Source organism: Thunnus maccoyii, chromosome 3, assembly GCF_910596095.1.
Source record: "Thunnus maccoyii chromosome 3, fThuMac1.1, whole genome shotgun sequence".
Lineage (NCBI taxonomy): Eukaryota > Metazoa > Chordata > Actinopteri > Scombriformes > Scombridae > Thunnus > Thunnus maccoyii.
In genome coordinates this window covers 16330124-16352614 of record NC_056535.1, presented here as the reverse complement: position 1 = coordinate 16352614, position 22491 = coordinate 16330124, and the positions used below count along the sequence as shown (strand labels likewise).

General features: G+C 39.6%; 2 protein-coding genes across 2 annotated transcripts; one reads left to right on the top strand and one right to left on the bottom strand.

The window, feature by feature from the left end:
* Positions 1-1289: 1289 nt before the first annotated feature.
* LOC121890872 (ras-related protein rab7-like) lies at positions 1290-12859 on the bottom strand. The gene is made up of 6 exons (XM_042403485.1): positions 12513-12859; positions 7623-7685; positions 6219-6345; positions 5770-5988; positions 2959-3087; positions 1290-2791 (listed from the first exon to the last, which is right to left on the bottom strand). Exons 2-6 carry the CDS (start codon positions 7673-7675, stop codon positions 2696-2698), a joined length of 624 nt encoding a protein of 207 aa, XP_042259419.1. The 5' UTR covers positions 7676-7685; positions 12513-12859; the 3' UTR covers positions 1290-2695.
* Positions 12860-14799: 1940 nt separating this feature from the next.
* Positions 14800-22037, top strand: si:ch211-157b11.8 (fibroleukin). Its single transcript, XM_042403474.1, has 6 exons — positions 14800-14857; positions 17845-18040; positions 18406-18483; positions 19655-19767; positions 19904-20166; positions 21441-22037. Exons 2-6 carry the CDS (start codon positions 17887-17889, stop codon positions 21781-21783), a joined length of 951 nt encoding a protein of 316 aa, XP_042259408.1. The 5' UTR covers positions 14800-14857; positions 17845-17886; the 3' UTR covers positions 21784-22037.
* The last annotated feature ends 454 nt before the right edge of the window (positions 22038-22491 follow it).

Here is a 22491-nt window from a genome sequence, read left to right as displayed (position 1 = left end):
GTGTAAATTAAAAAAAAAAAATAGCGATGGCTGAATTTTGTTTTGCTGTTTTGGTTGCAGGGTCCTGGTGCTGTCATAGATGGTTTTCTGGGACACTTGAAAAGGACAAAGTCATCATTAATGTTATTAGTAACACCTGTGTTTTTCCTACACAATATTGACAAGCCAAAATGTCTGCTGTTAAAAAGGTCTTACAACAGGATGTTTGGCTGTTAAGATGACTGGATCTGTGACCTTCAAGCCTCTGCAAACCCACACGTTTTCATTTGTTCTGGTTGGTTCGTCCTCTTTTGACGCTGAAGTTGGGAGAGAAGCACTGTTGCTGTGTCTGAAATTTAAATTTTACTATTCACAATAATAGAGTGAAAAAGGTAATGAGTTTAAACAGTCTGAGTTTGCTGAGGTCACCAAACTCCATATACCTTAAAGCAGTTGTGGGCAAATGGTGGCTCGTGAGCCAAATCTGGCCCCCCAACATGATCTGAATTTTTCCCATTTACAGATTATGTGGGATCATTTGCATGACTCCTCATAAATCTACAGTAGATAACAATGTAAACACAGGGGTAATATAAATATGACCTTTCAACATCAATAAATTTACAAGATTTATTACACAGGTACATAATATAATTTGGCTTATCAGACCAGAACAGATTTATGTCAACAGCACGTTGCTTCAACTATAAATAAGTCTGTGGATATCATAGATTTCTAGTCTCATAGTGTAACACAGTAGATATATTTATGTAGGAGTCTTTTTCTTGCCAAATAAGTATTAACATAAGCTGCTGTCACTCTGTTTACCCTCACTTACTAATGGGAATTATGACATCTCCCCTCAGATACAAGCCTAAAAGTTTTATAAATGTTATTCTTGAATTCAACAAAATAAATAAAATGTACTGAGAACATATTTGATGATTTTCACCACACCTGTGCAATGTCAGCCACCCAATAAGCAGTGTTGGGAATGGTTGAGCCTAATTGCTGACCCCTGCCTTAAAGAATCATTAAAGTGTAAACAGTCCATCACTAACTTACAGTCACTGAGCTGTCCATCAGTTCTGAGAAAGATCTAAATCAGCCAAAATAACTGAAAACACCTGTGTGGGGGCATTAATACTGTCTTTCAGAGACTGCATTTCATCCGAGGCATGACATCACACAACTACAGTGTGTTTCAGGTCGCACTTAAAAGCATACAAATAGGGCAGTGTCTGGATGCTGGAATTAACCAAACAATGAAACATAACAGAAATTGAGACCAATAGTATTAAGACCACTGATATATTCAAGAGTTTTATTATTTGACGTCCCAATTTTCTTTGACATCATTGGCATTGCAGTGATTTTTCTATAAGGAGAAGGAGTAATACCAGGGCAGAAAGTTGGATCTTTTCTTTAAATGGAAAGAGAGAACATCCATTTCAGTTCAATCCATCAGCCTTTTTTTTTTTTTTTTTTTTTTTTTTTTTTACCTTTACCATCTATACACCGTAATACACAATCCGTTAAAAATATTAAGTACTTAAGCCAACCTGAGCTACAAGCAGATAGAGAGAACAGCGATAACAAAGACATGACAGAAGACAGGTGTAAGCTGTGTTGGTGACACATATTGTAATTTCATAGCGTTGAAAAATGTCTGATGAAGGACATAAACACATACAGCAGTAATAGTAGCGGTACAAGTAATGTTACATAAAAAGGCAAATATTAATATGTCGAGGAATCAATGTTTTACACTGTGATTGCGTTATCAGCTTTTACTTAATGTCTACTTATTTCTTCTGAAGTGTGAGGCAGTTATAAACCCATTAACACACAACCTTGAAGGGAAAAAGTCAATACAATCAACCAAAGTGTTCAACAGATTCTCGGGGGGTGGGGGAAATTTGACAGGGAGAGCAAGTGAGGAGGTATAATTTAATGCTTACCAAAAAGGCGCATGGTAGCAGACGTTGCCCAAAATCAGTCATCCCTCTATGTTTAGAACATTTAAAGGCAAAAACATAAAAAGAAAGTGCAAAAAAAACAAATATGTGTTTCAGATTGGCTCGAGAAATAACATCAGCCAATTAAAAAAAAAATTATATATATATATATATATATATTTATATATATATATATATATAGTTCACCTTGATTATTTCTTGACAGATAGGCAATAGAAAGCAAACAGAAAACAGAAGGAAAGAATAGGATACTTGGGATGCTGACCTTAGCCAACATCATCTCACATTACAGAGCATCAACCAGTCCATCTAGAGTTCCCAATTGCACTCTTTGAACATGGCTCCATCTTGCCCCCTCAGTGTGAGAGTCAGACAAATGGATGGGCAGGACAGGAGATCACTCACTATCAAGTCAGGGACTGTGAGGTCAGAAGGGGGTGTCATTCCCCTCTCGTGTGATCTTTGGGCACTGGATTTTGTCAGCGTATTTTATGAGAGTACGCTAGAGGATTAATTTGTGTGCTGAGTGAAAGGAGGGGGGATTGGGGGTGGGGGGAGGGTACATCCATGTGCAGCATACTGCGTGAGGGGGGGGGGGGTCGTGTTGATGGAATGAATGGAGGCGTGACGGAGGAAGACCGGTAGGGAAGTCCTTTCCCTGGGAGCGAGGTGTAGGTGATGTAACCGGTGACGGGGTGTTTCAGAAAGCCAAGAGAGAAGATGGTCCAAGTTGTCCCTTAGCAGCTGCAGCTTTCTGCTGATGGTTTAGCTCTGTCGTTCCTATCCAGTTTTATGGGCTCTGGGAATTCATTATACAACTCCACCTCTGTCTCCTGGCAGGCATCGAAAGAGAGCATAGTCAGTGTAGGGGAAAACTAAACAAACAGAGTAATAAAGACTAGCTTTTAAATTATTCAGCTGTCATCGTTGTACAAACATTGGAGATGAGCTAATAACAAAGCACACATCTCCATTGTCATTTTTTGCTACTGTGACTCACCTGTTTGAGGGCGTTACGTGCAATTGTCTGGAATGCCTGTTCTACATTTATGGCTTCTTTGGCACTGGTCTCAAAGTACGGGATGTTGTTCTTACTCTGACACCAAGCCTGAGCCCTTTTGGTGGTTACCTGTGTGTGTGTGTGAAGAGGAAGAAAATCATCAACATGGAGGGATGGGTTCAAAGTGAAAATGTCCTTCTTATTCAAGCCAGAAATGTTTAACTAAAATAATTGTGCATATTTCTGAGGAACATGGATTAAGATTATCATAGGCCAAAAATTTGCAGAAGGTCAACATAGTGCATAAAAATGGGTCACTATTAGGTGAGAAAGTATTCTTGGGCCCAGTCCCAATGTCCATACTTGAGGACTCTCAAGACTGTAATACACATTCCATATAAGTCCTCGTAGGTCAGTGTTGTCCCACTGTAACAATGCACAGAATTCATTCTAAGGTTTAAAATTGGGATGATAGGAAAGTCCAAAATGATCAAAGAATATTACCCAACTAAACCTGCTGTAACTGATTTTTTTGGCCAGTTGGGGGCAGCATAAATAAGCTGTGAACACACAACATGATTATACAAGCTGACATGTTGAACTTGTTAGGGAACAGTTGCTTATTTACAGTTATGGAGCAAGATTATTCTTCATTTGGAGTCGTGCTTCTGGCCATCTGGTGAATGCAAGTCTAATGTTCATTCTTTTTCAGCTAAGTTTTGGTTCCTACCAACTCCTGAAGGAAATATCTGGTTGCTAAATACTCAACTATGTTCACAAGCTAATTGCTAACTGTCTGTTTGCCCTTAAGTGCTGAGCAGTTTGTAAACAGTGGGTTTTAAGCAGTGGCGTTTTTATGTGGAAAACATGGTGGGGCAACAACTACTTTGGACAGAGGCATGACCAGAAAATTAAATGATTTTACAATTTGACATAATAATATTTTGAGTCTTCTACAGCATAACTACAGGATTAGATAAAATATGGCAATGTGACTGTCAATACAAAAGCTGTTTGCAGGCTGTAGATTAGCAAGAGGAGGAGGAGGAGAGAGGCGTTTGCCAGGAAACGGATGTTTTAAGTAAATGCAGGAGGAAGAGCAGATGACTGGAGGAAGAGGGGAACAGGGATAGACACCCGCATGAGTAAAGGCAAATAAGTATCTCACTATTCACAGGATTAAACAGTTCAGCAGTAGTGAGTAATCACACTACAGATACCTACCGCACTTAAACAGCAGGATAAACTACAATTTTTTCACCCACCAATTCAAAGCTTAAATGAAGAGAAAAGAGGCACGGCAGTTCTTCCTCTGGGAAAACATTTCAATGACTCTGGTGTTAAAATCCTGTAGTTGTTGTTTGTATGCACTGTCAATTTGGGTAGTATTAGCTACATTTGTTTAGCCGAGCAAACCCAAACTTTACTGCTCTGCCTAGATGATTTCCGCTATTTCCATGATCGGTAATCCTCTCAGAAAGATGCTTGAGACCTAAACCTAAACCTGCTCTTGACAAGGTGACATTCCCTCCAAAAACACACACGAGAAGCAAAAACAGCACCTTCTTGGACAAGCTAGCAGTTAGCCATTTTTCCTGGAGAACCACTCCACATTAAATCTGAGATTTGTTTTGCCTGCGGTTTAGTTTATAACAATGTCCCACAGCTGGTGGGAACAGAGGCGTTTAATCTCAACACTTTTCTTCTAAAGACAGTTTCAAATTTGTGTGCTGGAAGATAATTCACTTCATACATGATGACAGTTACAGCTTCTGCTAACCTATAACTACAAGCGAATGACGACAATTTACTAAGCAAAGATAGCCAATCAAATAGCAGTGGGGCAACAGGCAATCAGCCCCATTTGGCATCAAGTTTATGCCACCTGCTTTTATTGCCAAAGACTTTTGGTATGTGTAATGTTATTTTCCTGTACTCAAAGCATTTGAGGTTGCGAGAGTGGGGCTATCCCCACGGAGCAGCTTCTGCAATCAAACATAGTTAAAAACACCCTTTTAAAAGCCACTGACCTCAAATTTTAGAACAACAACAAATAACAGCAGCAACCAAGTATTTTATGCCATTCATTTATACAGAATAACAAGTGATTAATTTCTAAATTACTCAGTGCCACTGAAACCACTTTTTTCTGAATCTAGCAGGTGGGGCTCTGCCCAAATGACCTGTCGCCACTGGTTTTACAAGCTTTTTCACTGAAACAGCTGGCTGCTGTGACCGGAAGCGAGCGAGAGCAGAACAGAAAAGATGTGGCCCAACAGCTTAATAATGAGCTGAAACTCACTATAACGCTGCATAATGGAGGCTGCTAATTCTTTGTAGGTTCATCACAACGAGTGACACACCTCACATTACACGTTTGATACATTGTCATTATAAAATTATCGATTATAGGCGCTTTAAAGTCACTCCGGTGTTTTGACCAAGTGCTCTGCGATTCCACCACTTTGTGTTGAAGATGCAGCTGATGTCAATTTAAGTCTTTAAAGACTTCAATCCTTGTGTAAACTGACCACTGCACAAGCATCACAACGGCAGCAGCCATAGTGCTGCTGTACACTCAAGTGTTTCAACAGCACTCGAATGCCAGCACCCATCAATGTAGTTACCAACACATCCCAAAAGTAAAAAACGCTGCTGAAACACATCTGGTGCAGAAAGACCCTTAGGGAGGACATTGGAACTGGGCCTTGGTGTCAAAGGGATCTGACATTTCAGTGATCTACAATTCAGGATAAGTAATGATGTAAAATGATAGTATTGGTAATGGAGGCATCAACCATTGATACCGACCTGTCTATTCTCCAAGTCAATCTTGTTGCCTAGCACGACAAAGGGGAAGTTCTCAGGATCTCGAGGGCTGGCCTGGATCAGAAACTCATCCCTCCAGCTGTCCAGTGTCTTGAAGGTATTGGGTGCAGTCACGTCAAACACCAGCACACAGCAGTCTGCTCCACGGTAGAACGCAACACCCAAGGACTGGAACCTCTCCTGGCCAGCTGTGTCCCAGATCTAACCGACCACAACGACACAAAAAGTTTAACAAATGGACAGGATTACAGAAAAGAGGAGAAGACGGCTACAAATATGAACAACTGTGGGTATGATGCAAAACACTGATAACCGGGTAGGGATCTAGAAAAATGAAATTACAACTAACATTATGCTTTAAACGCTTAAACGTTTTACAGTTTCATTCCTCCTCATAAGATATAACATTTCAAGTTGTAAATGTGATGCACCTGCATTGTAACAAGACGGTCGTCCACCATCACCTCCTTGGTCAGGAAGTCTGCTCCTATTGTAGCTTTGTACTGGTTACTAAACTTCTTGTTCACATACTGGTTCATTAGGGAGGTCTTTCCAACACTGAGGTAGAAGAGAACAGACAGCAGAATAACAGACATATTAGATGGTTTATTGAAGAGCAAAAACAAAAGGTGGTTGACAGGTTGACTGATAACTAATATGAAATATACAGTAATTAAATTACCTAGATTCATTTAGAGCTGGGAGATAAACAGATGTAATCAAGACCCCATTTACACTTTATGCCACTTAGTGATTAGCTACCAAGCTAAACTGATACTGTTCTAACTAAACTGCTCAAGAGCATAAATTATTTTTCTTTTTGGCAATTAACAAACTGCATCAGGTAGGCTGACGTAGCGTTGACTTTTATTTGCATCTACCTAGAGCAGCAAGGATTAATCAATTAGTTGATCAACAGAAAACTAAATTGGCAACTATTTGAATAACTGATTCATCGTTTTAGTCATTTTTTTAAGCAAAAATGCCCAATATTTTGTTTTAAGCTTCCAAATTGTATGGTTGTCTGTTTTCCTCTGTTTTATAGTTATATGTTGGTTGGACAAAGTAAGATATTTGAAGATGTCAACTTGAATGTAATGATCATTTTTTACTATTAATTGATATTTTATAGGCCAAATGACTAATTCATTAATTGAGAAAATGATTTGGCCGATTAATCGATAATGAAAATAATCATTAGTTGCAGCCCTATATCTACCAAACCAAGACAGATGCAAACAGATATGTGATCTGGCTGAATGAGACACACATGTGCCCCAAGTGTAAATAGGCCCAAATACTGTGAGAAATGACCAGATACTGTCTGTGATCTTGGATAATGTAGTTGTCATACAGTTTCTTAATTTTCCCTAACTGATGCATTTCTCCAACAAACAACCCAACGCAGTACTGAGCATGAAAATTAATAGCAAATTAATAGCAGTGATTAGGTCTGATTAGGTTTGCGGATAAGATTTGGAGAACAGTAGGGCTGTATTTCTACAGAGCAGCTTTTTAACTCTGCCCGGAGACAGATTATGGCACAATAACAACTCCTCCCAACAAGGAAGTAACACCAAAAAAAAGCAATGTCAGGACCTTCAACTGAAAAGAAAAATAATACCTTGACATGCAGGTTTTTTCCCACCAAACAATTTTAAAAGATTAACTGATTGCTGTTGCCTGAGTCAAGATCTTTGAATCTGCCCACTCCACCAAGTCGAGTTGACTGATGGAGTGTAACGAGATGACTATTCTGTCTTATATAAGATGATTTTCAAACCTGATTGCTGGGTTTGACATATAAGGGTGGAATATGCCATGTTTTGACTCACCCAGAATCCCCCAGGATGATGACTTTCAAGAGCACTTTCTTCCTGGATGTCATTTTTCCACAGCTGCAGAAAGACAAACAGCAAAAAGTTGAGCATACAGAGCGTACTTACTTACGCAAGCTACTTCATAACTCGTTCATTGCTTGTCACAACAGTTTTGTATTGTTCAGGGGCAATAAAATCAACAAAACGACAATCCCCATTGCAAAACACCACTCTACAAATGTGTGTGTAGAGTTTCATGGCCCTGGACCAATCAGGTTTGAATACCATTCATTCCAGTCATGTGCTTTCTAAGCTGTCGGGCGAATCACGAGGAACACATCATTCTTTCTCTTTCTCTCTCATAAACCACAGGAAGTTACCTCCCAGAGAACGGACTTCTTCTCCATACTAAAGTCCAAACCCAGTGACACATCTGAAATTTTCCCTGATATCACACTGTTACCAGGCAGACTACCTACTACTGCGTGTGATGATCCAAGTCCAGGAATTTCTCATTTTAGTGTGCAAATCTTGCCTGAAATTGTGTTGCGAACAAAGCAAACATGTGTATATGTTCTCTCTGGTTTGGGTCAATCAGTTAGATACATATCATATTACTTTGTGCAAGAACTGTAGCTCAGCATTAAGCAATCTGTGTGATGTCTGGATGTTTAAATACAGCGGTGAGAAGTGGAGAGAACCATTTCCTACAAGTCAAAATGAAGAAGGCAAGATCTAAGATATTGCTCAACACAATGAGTGAGCAAATTATGTACTGTCCCCCAAAATGAAACTGGGAGATGCTACAGTTACACAAAATTGATGAAGCTGAAAGGGCAATTTAAAAATGTTCAGAAAGAAACAATGAGAAACATCACATCATTACGTCTGTTGAAACAAAATTACAGGTGCCCAAGATATCATAAATGATTTTATGTCAATCAGCGTGTCTGTAAGTCTGATAATTGGTGTCCAATCTTTAATCCCTCCTTCTATCATTCATCCCGCCTTCTATCCCACCATCCATGTCATTCATCTTTCCCAGATTTCCTAAAGGCAGACAAAAACATACTTCATGGAGGAAACTTACAAAGTGAAATTCAGGACAGTAAAACAAACAAAAAGTGGCTATGTGCCAGTCTTCAGGGCTTATCTATAAACCGTATCCACACACAAAGAGGCTAAACAGACTAAAATACACCATGATTTCATAAGAGGCTATTTTATCTTTTTTCACACATGCAGACTTCGCCGTATCTGTGCCAAGTAAAAAGTCTGGCACAATGCTATTTACGAGAAGAAAATCTCAGAAAGTCTACAGTGAGTGTGCGTACTGTTTGTGAAGCAGCAGTATCGGTAGTCTGATGGTCGGTGTTTCCTCATTACAATGAAGATTACCTGAACTGCAACTGCAAATGGATATATGGGTATAACATAACAGAGTGTGGTATAAAGAAAAGAATGAATTGGTTACTGTTATATTATAATTTGTGAACAAAAATGTCTTCCATAAATCAATCATGTCCCTAGTTTTAGGAAACATAACGTCCACCTTACTTTTTTATGCAGCACAACCTGTTAGACAACATTAAAAAAAAACTTGATCACTTCCCATCAGCTATCACATGAAGTCAACATACTGAACATCATGCACAGAGTAGATTGTAGACATGCCAGTCTACTAGCACAAACAGGTTTTTAGCACAGCCCACTAATAGAATAAAACTGCACAAACATGAATACTTCCAACTTTAAGTCAAGCTATAGACTGATTCATGTGTTTAAATAAATCCAAGACTCCACATCTAAGCCTTTAAAACACAAATACTTCAGTTACCAACAGAAGCTGTTAAGTACACTTGTGTTCTTTCTGATTAGAACAAGCACAGCCCTTCAGTAACTATCATACTGTGAAGCACAGATTAGCTGACAGAAGCACAAACAACAGCACATCACCAAAGTCTAGGCATGCTCAGACCACAGTCACATGATTACTGAAGGAACTCTACTCAGATCTTCGACAAACAGCAGTGCGTGCCGACTATGATCTCTGACAGGAGGCACAGTGCAGAATCAGGTGGCTGTCTCTCACCAAAACTGACAGCCAGTCAATTTATTATACACAATATTAAAACATCAACACTAAATGGCAGGTTTCATCAATACCAATATTGGCATTGTGTGTCAAACTGAATAAATCTTGACACAGATCGACTGTAAAGTGCTTTAGAAATATCTGCAGATTAGGAGAAATCTGTGAGGATTTGGCACTCGAGAAAAATACATTTTACTGTTTAATGTTTTACATGGAAAATATCTGATGGGTCTGAATGTTTGTGTTTCATTATTAATATGTTATAAAACTAATGCTGCTGCCAGTGTGTCATGGATGGCTTCGTCAATTTTCTCAGTTTATAATAGCTCATAAAATGACGTCCTCTAGATAATAATTGATCAGGTTTCACACTTTGGCCTATATCAATATAGAATTTGAGAATCTTCCTCATGGGAAACAAAAATTAGTGGTGACATGATATTCACATCTAAAGATGATGTGAAACAACATGGGCCCACTTATTCCAACACTTAATCTGTTGTTAAGTTTTATAATACGCATACAGGAACACAACGATTCTTAGAGTAATTATGGCAACAAATCAAAGCTTACAGTCCATAACAACTACTTTTATAGGATCCGGGTAATGTGTTTATTACTTCAATCTGTATTAAAATATTCAAAAAGTGAGATTGTTTAAATTGTTCACAGTTATGGAAGATTATGATTGCACAGAATACTGGTATTTTTTCGCTATGTTATTGTCTGTCTGGTTGTGATCAATGTGTCATTCATCGTTATGAACTGGATGAAAAACTGCCCCATCTGACCTATAAAAGTGACATAAAATATAAATTATTGTACTATCAAATATTTTAATGCAGAATACGGAACAATGGTTTAATTCTTACTTCACCCTCTTCAAAAAACTACTATAAATCTATTTATGAATTGTGTTAGTATAGTACAATTTTAAGCTCTTTTACTTTGGATGTTTTTATCCATTCAATTATCAATGTACCACCATTTACACAATTAGATAATTAATAAGTATCTGGTCAGAAGGTCAGAAGCATGATGAAAATACTAATAATTAAATCTTTATAGTGGCAACTGCACATCACTCAGCTACCTAACAATAGGAGCTGACTGTTCATGGATTGAATATGTGTGAAATATGTGCTAAAAAGTCATGTGTTGGAGTCCCGACACATTTTCCTTTCTGTCCATAAGTCACCAGCACGAGCAGCTGGAATTCACAGATCACCTCTGACATGGAGTACGCATGCACACTGACAGACACAAACAAACTCTGGACTAAATATAGATTTGGATGGCAGAGTTTCTGTTGTTGTTTATGTTTCTCAATGCTCAACCCATCTTGACACGTCACAGAGTTAGACCATCTTCATGTTTCCAGCTATGTCATTTGCATCTTGTTGTTGAGTGCCCATGTGATAAACAGGTGGACAGCGTCAGTGTATTGTAACAATCAAACATGTCAATGCAATGGAAAACATACAAAAAAATAATATTGAATCAAAGCACAATACTACGGCAATCGACGATGTTATAAAGCATGACACCCAGTGAAAGACTTCTATTAAAAATGCTGTCAAAGAACTATTTTTCTCTCTACAATTACACAGTGCAACACTTTGTAACAGCTGGATGTTGGATTCCATGACGTCTCAAATCAAAAAACAAATGTTTTGAACCAAAAGTTTGCTTTCCACATGACCCTACGACAAACCTGCACTGAATGATCAAGCCTCTTGTACAGCAGAACAAACTGGAAGGTCCACGCTGCAATGTAAAATGAAACACAGCTGTGTGTGCTACAAAATGTACTGTGAAATGTTTTCCAGCATGTTAACTGCAACCAGCTCTTGCCAACTCATGGGATATTAGTAAATCCCAATTTAGAGTTGATCCAAACTCAGGCCAGTCAGGCCAGTATTTTTAAGTCAAACTAGAGTATCAAGTAACCAGACATGAGCTGTTTGCTCTGTAAGGACAGTTGCCAACAACTGCAAGTCAACTCAATAACACCATAATCACAGACATTATACTCTTTGTAAGAAGTGTGATTAAAAAAACAAAGACACAAAAGAAAAGGAAAAGTAGTATGACTTGAAAAAGAAAGAAAAATATGACTCTAATCTTTAGATGGCAATATATTTCAGTTCGCACTTCAACCAGATAAGCTTGTTGGCACAAGTAATAGGCGTTATAGCCTCATCGGATCATTACATGAATTACGACCCGAGGTCGACCCAACAAACTCAACGACGTGTACCTGCGTGACCTGTCTGAGTCACAGCCGAAACCGAAAAGCTATTAAACAGAAAAAACTCGGGACAGGAGAGTCTGCTTGCAGCACAACGCCCGACCGACACGACACAACACAACACAACACAGACTGTGTACTAAGTGTGTAAGTCGATACTTGCCAGTATCAAGACGTGTTAACCAAAATCCAGCAATGGGTAGTTTTGACACTGAAGCTCCAAGTGTGTGCCCCCACCCCCTCATTATCTGTATGCACGTATGGGAAATTTAATTTGCATTGAAGCAATTCATAGTAAAAGAAAAATTGAAAAAGGAGACGAGGGCATATTTCTGAGCTGCTTTGTTCGACGGACCGGATTCGTCTTCCCGGTTCTCCTTCGCTGTTGGATTCGGCCCAGAAGAGCTACAGGACGGCCTTGTTTTTGCCAACCAGCTTCTTTAAAGACATTGCACCACAATTAGCTGTTATCGCATTTGCATTAATAGGACCCCGGATGAATTTATAGCAGACCAAATATGCAATATATGACCAGACTGTTGTCGTCTGAAGAACTTACTTTCAGCTCGTAACACACCGGAGAGAAGACTTCTTGACGGGATCAGACCTGGCTGCGAAGCTAACTAGCTGTTATTGTTCAGAGCAGCTTTCGTCGGAGGCTAACTAGGCGTTACGTTAGCCGTTATCTGACTAGCTAGCGTTAATTTGGCAATGCCTGGTTACAAACTCTTAGAAAAATGTGTTGCCCTTTACATTAACCCTAACAAAAAAACGACGAGGCAGATAATCTACAACTGGTGACTAAATTTGGCACTTTGCGTGAAGGATTGCCTGCCAGCGAGCTAACTATCTGCTACCCTCCTCAGCTTCTCTCTTCCCCTTTCACTTCCTCCTCCAAAACAACGCCTGCGTCTTACGTCAGACGCAACTCTCTAATAATCACCGCCCACTTTTGACATTATTCACTAATATTTATCATAAACTAAATGGTCAAATTCCGCATTATTTCTGCAAAATGTTAATTGGATTTCTGCTCTTGCATGGATAAAGCAACTTCAGCTATTGAAAACAGTAGTAAGTTCAGTTCTCAGGGTTTTGTCATCAATGTCAACAGTTAAAGATCCTCTTCAGTATGGGATTAAATTTGTCATAATAATTTAACAAAATCTCCAAAGAATCAAAAAACAAAAACAAAATTGAAACCAAAAAGTACCTCAAAAGAAAAACTTGCAATAAAACTATACAACGGTGCTACATTTGATTAAAATACTCTCTCTTTTCTTTCATTGTGAAAGTAAGTTTTGCGTTTTTCAGTTTCAGTTCTGACACAAAGCTCTCGTGTGTGCTGTTGGTATAGTTGCGTAATTGACTGTATGTAAATATACAGTCAATGGTTGTAACATACGAGGTGGTACGTTGCCTTTGAGGTCAATTTTTGTTAAAATTTACTTTTATTCACTTTCAATTACGTTTGTTTGTTTGTTTGTTTGATTCTTGGGAGATTTTGCTAAATTATTATGACACAAATTTAATCCAATACTCCAGACCTGTTTTAAGATGTGTAAAATACCCTACTTATAAGAATTCATGTTTGATATGGTTTTTCCACAAAAAAGTGACATTATCTTGTTAAAATCCTTAAAATTATATCTACTCCTTGTCCCTCATTAAAAATTCCAGAAACTATAAATATGCAAATATTTTTTCATTTCAAAAGTTTTCCTGCTGGACACAAGATGCCTCCTACACTGTAAAGTCCATTCTCAGTGTTTGTGCACTGGAAGCTTCAAGTTTCCACATCACACTTGAGTACGTTGTATATTGGACCACGATTGACTTCAAACTATTTGTCACTATTTGTCATCACAAATTATGCCTTTGGCATTGGCATGAAAATCCAATGTTGAATCATGCCATCAGATTTTCAATGAGCACAGAGAAACTTTGCACTTTCAGCAGATGAATGTGAAAACAGCCTTCTAGTATCAACCTCTGCACATACATCATTCTGCACCGTGAAGCTCAAACATTCAACTGTACGAACAAGAAGAAAAACATATTTTTGAGTGGAGGGGGACTAAAGATTCATATTAGAGATATATACATATTTATAGATACATATCATCCTCTTAAGATGAGTAAATTCAGTTTTGTTGTGTTGCTGCTCGTATGCATGTTAAAGCAGTACTCCAATGATTTAGTATTGCATTTCCGTAATTTTTGGGGGACTCTCTGGATCCTAGTTTCCATGATGCAACTCAACGGTGTCTTTCAGATCCTGCCTGCCTCCTAAATGCCCACTTCTTTCACACCACACACCCAAAGTTTGTAATGCAGGCTTTCTGTTCAAAATTTTAGGCCTCAATCTCAAGCTGATATAACCCTGACAACATCATCAGGGTCGTTTTCTCAGACTTTGGAAAGCCCTCTCCAGCGCCACAGAAGACACTGTACAACTGTTTTCACAGAGCAGAACTCCCTTTGACAAGTAAACTTAATTTCATGTGCAAAATCAAAAAGTCAAATGAGCTTCATTCAACAAGACATAAGTTAGGGTAATTAATGTAACATAGTTTTACAAAACATCTAGTATGCGCCTGGAGTGAGGAACTTATATCCTCAGATATTATAGTTCATCAGAGATATAGATAAACCCAGTGGATCATGCATTCTGGGATCTTTACTATACCTCACTGCTGTGAGGGGTCCATCTTGTTTAAGCTCACTCCCCTCGACCAATGATGATCCACCACTAGAGGACAGTGTCAACTCATTTTGCCTGGATGAACCAAGTGAAGTGGTGGTCCCAGACATTAGCCCACATTTATGTTATGGACCTCTGCAGAGCGACATATAGCACTCTGTGGTGTTGACGTGCTGAGCAAGTGTAAAGGTCAAAGATAGGTGAGCGATCTGCTTGTATGATACTTGAAAGACTGTCTTTGTCCCAAAAACACAGTGTTGCTGAAACATGCTAAGATGGGAATGCAGGTCAACTTTTACAGCCTGTCTGCAGGCAACTGGACCGTGAGAGAAAATATATTTCTGTGTGTGTGTGTGTGTGTGTGTGTGTGTGTGTGTGTGTGTGTGTGTGTGTGTTTGTGTGTGTGTGTGTATGAGAAAAAGAGAGAGAAAGGGGTCGGGGAAGGGGGAAGTGTGTGTGGTTGGTGGGAGCTGGATGGGCAGGTACTTCTTGTTCATGGGATATCATGAAATATAGAAAGGCCTCCTAACCAAAGAGAACTTTTACAATAAAACAAAACATTTTAGGTAACCATCAAAATAATACAGAAACACACCTACATAAAAAGAAAATTTGAGTTATGATAAGAAAATTGCTCATGCTTTAATAAGTTTGTGTTTCCTTAGATTAAGTTAAATGAAACTGATCTGAACTCGCTCACAATAATCACAAACATTGGTTTTATTTATTGGCAAATGTGTACTTTACTATGAACATGGTGTTGATGATGCTGTATATAGTAATTTTATGAGATATGTTGTTTCATTGTATTTTTCATGAACAAAAGATGAAAATTATCTGACAATAAACTATTACATGACAAATAAAACAAATAAAAATGTTGTAAGAGAGATTCAGAACTGTAGCAGCTGTAGAGATCTTACTGTATACCATATTCTCAGTGTTACATTGATCATTTCTTTAACATACACCCTAAATAATAATGTAAAAACAGAAAAGTGTGTGAATTTACTGTCAAATTAGGATCCCAAATCTCGACTCATTGTTGAGTCTTTCAAATCTTCGTCTACACTCACAAACTCATTTTTTAGAGAACACAGAGCTGTCATTCACATTATGAGGTTATTTTCCCGTGACTGAGCCTAAATAGAGATCTCATCTTGATTTTATTCTGCATCTATACTATGAAGTGTGTGTTTGTGCACCTTGTTAGTGGGAGTGTGCCTCTGCAGAATCCTGATGACTGGGATGACTCTGGTGTTTATAGAGGAATTCCTGCCTTCTCACACCTATTGAATGTCGAGTCTTTATGGCCTCTTTGGAACTCAGTTTGTAAATACAAATAGTGCAACACAAAAGGGTTGTAAGCAGGAAAACGGTCCACAAGAGTAAAGGAGCCACATACTTGAAGCATCTGCTGAATTTCCATGTCTACAAACATTGCTGCGTATGCACGTTGATGGATAAGGGTGAGATGTGAATGAGCATGGGGGGTTTGAGAGGAATAAAAATGTTACTCTAACATGAAAATAAAGCAGGTATAATCACAGAGGAAGGACATGCCCTCCTCCAAAGCAGTAAAAAAAAAGGTCCGTTAATCTGTGATTCATATGTCCATAAACTGCATAATGTCACAATGCATAGCATATGTGTTTTATAATCATATTCTGAGTGCATGTGTGTGTGTGTAAACATGCATGTCTGTGTGTGGCTGTGTGGGAATCTATGAGAAAGAGAATGAGATGAGTTAAGGAGATGCACAGATTGTGTGTGTGTGTGTGTGTGTGTGTGTGTGTGTGTGTGTGTGTGTGTGTGGTGTGTGTATCAGGGGGTGGGTGCATTAGTCCGTGTCAGACAGCAAAGAGTGCCGCAGTTATCTAGGAATCTGAGCCAAAGCAACCTCACAAACAGAGACAGAGCAGGAGAAAGAGGAGGACCGGGAGTGAGATGAACTGAGGGGGGGAAAAAAGAAGAGGATGAAAGAAGCACACAGAGCAGAAAACAAGACAGACAAGAACAGCAACAGAAAGGTCTAAACAAAAAGGAAGGGTCAGCAAACACTTACCACCTGAAGAGGCACTTACTGAAATGTGAAAGAAAGCAAAGTGGAAGTTTGCAGAGAATCATCAACAACAAAAGGACAGACAACTTACAGCGCAGAGGGAGGAGGCTGGACCACTGCTCAAGAGTAAAAGACAAGGCTGCTTTTGACTTAAAAATTACATCTCTCCATTTTCCCATGATTCCACTTGGTTTTCTTGGTATGCTTCCTCTGCTGTCACTGTATGTGGGAGCACTGCTCTCCTCAGAGGCGTCTCCAGCCTGCACACACCCTCCCTGCAGGGACAGTCTGGTGGCTGCACCCATCCCGCCCGGGACTGGAGTGGGAGTGGGCACCGGGGCCTGTGAGGGTCAAACTGGGACAACAGCCTGCAGAGTGAGGGTTTTACTCCCAGCCATCTCAGATGCTCCTCGGAAGGTGGAGCAGAGGCACAATGTCCCCCAGGATCAGCCTAAGGTGAGTGACAGTGACAGGTCTTTTGCTGTACTTTTCCTAAGAGGATTTCTTGTTTCCATCTTACAAATCTTATTCTGAGGAAGGCCAGATAGTGCAATTTTTAATGATATTTCTCTGCCAAGCAACAGTCAGATGGTTCAGAAACACTAAATGACAAATTGAAGAGGACCTGACCCCCCTGTCGGTTCGTTCACGTGTGCCACGGAGACTGAGCAGCGTACTATCAGGGGCAGGCCAGCCTGTCCTTTCCCATGGGACAATTGTCACACTAAACTTGGCACCACCTAACAGCCACGGAGCAATGACAGTCAGCAATCAAAGGAGAAAGGATAAAATTAGATCTGCTTTAAAAATGTCCTCATCATATGGTTGTGCTGAGCTCATACAGCAACAGGTGTGTGAGGGGCACGATTACAATGTCTGATGTAAGTGTAAAAGACAGATTGACACAAGACATGTCACTGAGCTTTGTGAGAGTTTTGTGTACGGATGCAAAGCTTAATTTTCTATAACTTAAAAACACTACCATTTCACTTAACCAAGCTTATAGATATGAAATATTCTTGAAGAATAAAGAGGATTCAGAAGTGTTTAATCATGAGTTAATTGCTGATATAATTGCAGATTTGTGTAACTATCAAAGAGTACCTGTGGGCAATGTCTTTGCAGGTTGGAGGTGTCAAAGAGCGTCTAGTTCAGCTGCAGCGCTGCATGCACTCTCTCCAGGAAACAGGAGGCCCCTGGAGTCACGGGGGCCAGGAGAGCAACTCTCTAGGGGCAATCCTGGCTCTAATGGCAGCTGTGCTGACAGAGTGTGACCTCCACTGTCACAGCCAGGCCCTTGGGGTGATGGCCAAACGACTGGGTGAGTAGTACACATTTATATCCCCCACCTCTGTAACACACAGACAAATGCACACACACACATGCACAAATGCCAGCGCAGTCACTCCCCCACACATAGTAAACAGAACCTCAATGAGGCCTGCTAAGTGTCGGTCATAGGTGAGTGCATAGGAATTTAACTGCGCAGAGAAGGATGAGAAAAACTCTGTGTACATGCACACACAGACACACATACTGCATGGCTCACGATGTGAAGAAGCTTTAAAGAGTTATCATACAATTTGGGACCTCTCTGTGCAGTACACAATGACAAAGCCTCTATTTTCAGCCCCTGACAACAGTGATGTGTATTACTGATAACATAATCTTTCTCTGGGCTGACAGAGAGTGTAGCCGTGGGAAGAGAGGGGGAGAAAGACCTGCTGCTTTTCCTGAGGAGCATCACACAATATCCTCCTACAGGTGAGGGCATTAGAGGATGGGTTCACTTTTTTCAGGTCTTTCTTAAAACAATATGCACATGCCGAAGCAGGCATTGAAAGATTATTGGTCCCTGTAATAATTGTTTTTTCTTTTTTTCCTACAACAATATCTTTATTGATTTTAAGAACAACTTAATGCACACACACACACACACACACACACACACACACACACACACACACACACACATATATACACACATACATACACACACACACACACAGACACACACACACACACACACACACACACATATATACACACATACATACATACACACACACACACACACACACATACCAGTATATCTATACACATATGCACAAGAATACAAGACACAGGAACAAAATCTCAAGTACAAAACCAGAGATTTAACCACAACATCCTCCACCCACACACACAATCCAACCCCACTCCATCTTTTAAAAAAGATTGGTTGAGGATTGTATAAGGGTGATACACCTCAGTTTAAGTGCATCTTATATTAATGTACAAATGTTGAAAATAAAAACCCTTGACAGATTTGGACGTTGCAGACGGGTTACTTATATATCCCCAGGTGCTTCCATCATATGGGCAAAGACTGTCTTCTCTAGATAACATATGAAGAGACCCCAAATGTTGTGAAAGAGTGACTGATTATTTTCTAAGGGCAGAGTCATAGATAATTCAGAAATCCATTTACCTGTACTCGGCCTACTTAACTTTTTCCATAATAGAGCAATAAAAAAGTTAGTCTTTTTATTGCAAAATTCCCTAATTTAGTTTCGGTTGCTGAACTACAGTGGAGAGAATATTGTACTAAAAACACAGTAATTTTGGAAGATCCCTACTTAATTTGACCAAGTCAGACTGCTGAAACCTCATATTATCTTTGGCTGAACTTTCCTGCATTGAATGGGGAGTCGACGGGTAGATTTTGTCTCCATGGCTTATTGTACTTCTAAATTGCATTAGAATTAAATCTCTTTATGACCAGTATGGACAGGATGAACAATTACAGATCCATAACTCAATGTACAAATGGGCATGTGAGTATATTTAAGACAAACTTGAAAAATGTGAACCTATCCTTAAAGCATAATTAAATTCAAATGATACAATGATATTTGGATGAATTACTTGAATAAAAATGTACTGTGGTTCTCAGTTGCCCCCTTGGAAAGGTTACATCCTCAGGACTGCGCAGAGATTTACAAGCTCGGGATCAAAGAGAATGGCATCTACACCATCCAGCCTGACCTGCACAGACCAGCGTTGGAGGTATTTCGGATACACCGCACTCATAAAACACACAGATAGACCCCCACCCCACTCTTCTTCTTTTAGAGATGTGTATGCTATCTGTGGATCAGTAAAATCTAGGCTTTACAATATCAAAGTCTTTGTCTTGGTTCAGGCTAAATGTGACATGGAGACGGCGGGTGGTGGGTGGACAGTGATCCAGAATCGTCAGGACGGCTCATTGGACTTCAACAGGACATGGCAGGAATACCGGGAGGGCTTTGGCAGTCCACAGGGAGAACACTGGTTGGGGAACGCGGTGCTGAGCGCCCTCACCTCAACTGGCCAACACCAACTCCGCATCGAGCTGGAGGACTGGCACCAACAGAGGCGCCACGCCACCTACAGCAACTTCAAAGTAGCCTCAGAGGCGCAGAGGTGAAGCACACTGCACAGAAGAAAACATAGTTTCTGCATTACATGGTTAGAGATAGCTGTAGTTCAGACAAAAGATTGGAGAGGACGAGTTGTGTCAGGAAGGTCACTATAGCAAAAGCTGCATTCAGTTCACCCTCAATCAGTCTGCATTTTTGATAAGATATTGAACTCTAAAAGCCATGAAACTCAGTTTTCTCAACCAGCTTCCTGCTATTAGCAATGTGGTTCTAAATGAACACTTGGTGGAGTTTTGGTTATTTCACTTGAGATATTTCTGTTCGTGTTTTTGTCTGAATGGGCGTCAGGTAGAAAAAGGTGATGTCACAAACTTTCATGCACCAATCAGGATTTAGCGACATTTGAATCAAGACATATAAGCAGTTGTTGGGCTGTTTGCTTGTGTTGGAGGACTGCTGTCAATCAAATCGGATCAAACCCATCTACACAGATTAGCTAAATTTGTGGTAGTTAAATACTTAATAAATAATAACTGAGGTTATTTTTTTTAACTTCAACTTTGATCGTTGTTTATTTAGTCATGTTTTTTTTAATGTTATAAAGAAATACTTGAGACTTGAGACCTTGAAACCAGTTTTTTGCAGCTTTCAGAATAGGTTTTATCTGACAATGTTGAATTCCAAGATCTGGTGTTCCCCTTTTTGTCTTCCCTGACCTCTACCTTGTGTGGTTCTGTTATTGTGCAAACTGGCTAACAAAGTCAGTTCATGTATGGTTGTCTGTGTGTCTGTGTATGCAAGATAATATCGCATGATCTCTCTTTGCAACTAAAGACGGGTGACTAATGAAAGAAAAATCCTAAAATAAATGAGTGGTGAATCATAGCAAATGCAGATGCGTCCATACATGACACATGGGGTCACCGAATGATCTCATGGTCACCAGATATCAACTCAATTGAATACTCATGGAAGACTTTGGACCAGACAGTGCTCTCCACTACCATCATGTTTGGTGCTTTAACCAAATGAGGGAATGCTGTTCGTCCCTCCATTAGAAACTTGAAATTGATGGCAAGGATCCTCTAGAAACTTTTCTAGAGGCTCATGGTAGCCTAACACCTAATTGAGGAACTTATGATGGTTTTTCCTTTGATCTGTCACCCATTTACTCCTCCATGGTCTCCTCTGTTTATGGAAATATCCTTTGTGAGTTTGCCAGGTTGATTAAATGAGTATAAAAACACTATTCACTCAGCCTTTACCATATAGTCCACACATAAAGCTTCACAGATGTTCTCTCTCTGTGTCTTCCAGGTATCGTCTGACTGCTCGGGAGTATTCTGGTGATGCAGGCAATGCCTTGAGCTACAGCAAACGTTACAACCATGATGGCAGGTCCTTCAGCACTACTGACCGAGACAATGACCGTTATGCAGCTGGAAACTGCGGTCAGTACTATGGTGCAGGCTGGTGGTTTGATGCCTGCCTAGCAGCTAACCTGAATGCACGGTATTACCATGGGCGCTACAGCGGTGTGACTAACGGTATCTACTGGGGGACATGGTACATTCTGACTGACGGACGAACTGGAGAACGTTACTCCTTCAAGACAGTGGAGATGAAGACAAGACCCCGGAACTTTGTCGGGCCGTCCTAAAGATAAAGATGACAGGTCTCACTGGAAAATGTGCCGCACAGTAGACTACTGTAATAATCATGTCAGTCACAGATGAAAAACCTGTTTGCATTGACAATCACTTGCTAGATGTTTTAGTCACTATCTGGACATCAATCTATTCACAGCAGCTTTCATGTCACTTATCATGCAGATGGCAGCTAATAGACTAAAGAAAAAAATGCACAAAAAATGAATATGAATGAATGAAATATTCACTAGCAGGCTGTTTAAAGCTTAACTCCATAGTACATTTTTTCTTTTGTTCATTGCCTCTTTCTTTCAAAAAAATACATTTATACTGTTACTCAATTGACACTGAAACAAAGAAATACAACAATACTGCAAATACTGCTTGTCGAAGTTTTTGTTGATAAAAAAAAATCTAGCTTGTTGTAATACTTTAATTAAATATTAGGATAGACTAGTGATCCTCCAAACATGCATGGAGTGTGTATTGCTGTATTATTGTGTGTATCCGTTCCTGTCTAAACTCCTTGACCCATTAAAACATGTGCTGTCTGCAAAAGCTCACATGTATTTTAGGTCAGATAACATCTTGAGAGAATATACAGTATGTTTAGCTTACTGAAGTTAAGAGGTCATGGCGACCCTGCAGAGGGGACTCTAACAGTAGTAACACTTTCATTCAAGCAGCAGAAAGCTGATAAGGATTTTAAAAACCCTTTT

Bases quoted from the DNA above. Each gene is read 5' to 3' on its own strand.
- LOC121890872 (XM_042403485.1), bottom strand. From the start codon at position 7,675: ATGACATCCAGGAAGAAAGTGCTCTTGAAAGTCATCATCCTGGGGGAT. The intron at 5,989-6,218 runs GTGCATCACATT...GTGGTCGGTTAG, and splicing joins ACCGTCTTGTTACAATGCAG to ATCTGGGACACAGCTGGCCA. The intron at 3,088-5,769 runs GTCGGTATCAAT...ACACACACACAG, and splicing joins TTGACTTGGAGAATAGACAG to GTAACCACCAAAAGGGCTCA.
- si:ch211-157b11.8 (XM_042403474.1), top strand. From the start codon at position 17,887: ATGCACTCTCTCCAGGAAACAGGAGGCCCCTGGAGTCACGGGGGCCAG. The intron at 18,484-19,654 runs GTGAGGGCATTA...TGTGGTTCTCAG, and splicing joins CACACAATATCCTCCTACAG to TTGCCCCCTTGGAAAGGTTA. The intron at 19,768-19,903 runs GTATTTCGGATA...GTCTTGGTTCAG, and splicing joins TGCACAGACCAGCGTTGGAG to GCTAAATGTGACATGGAGAC.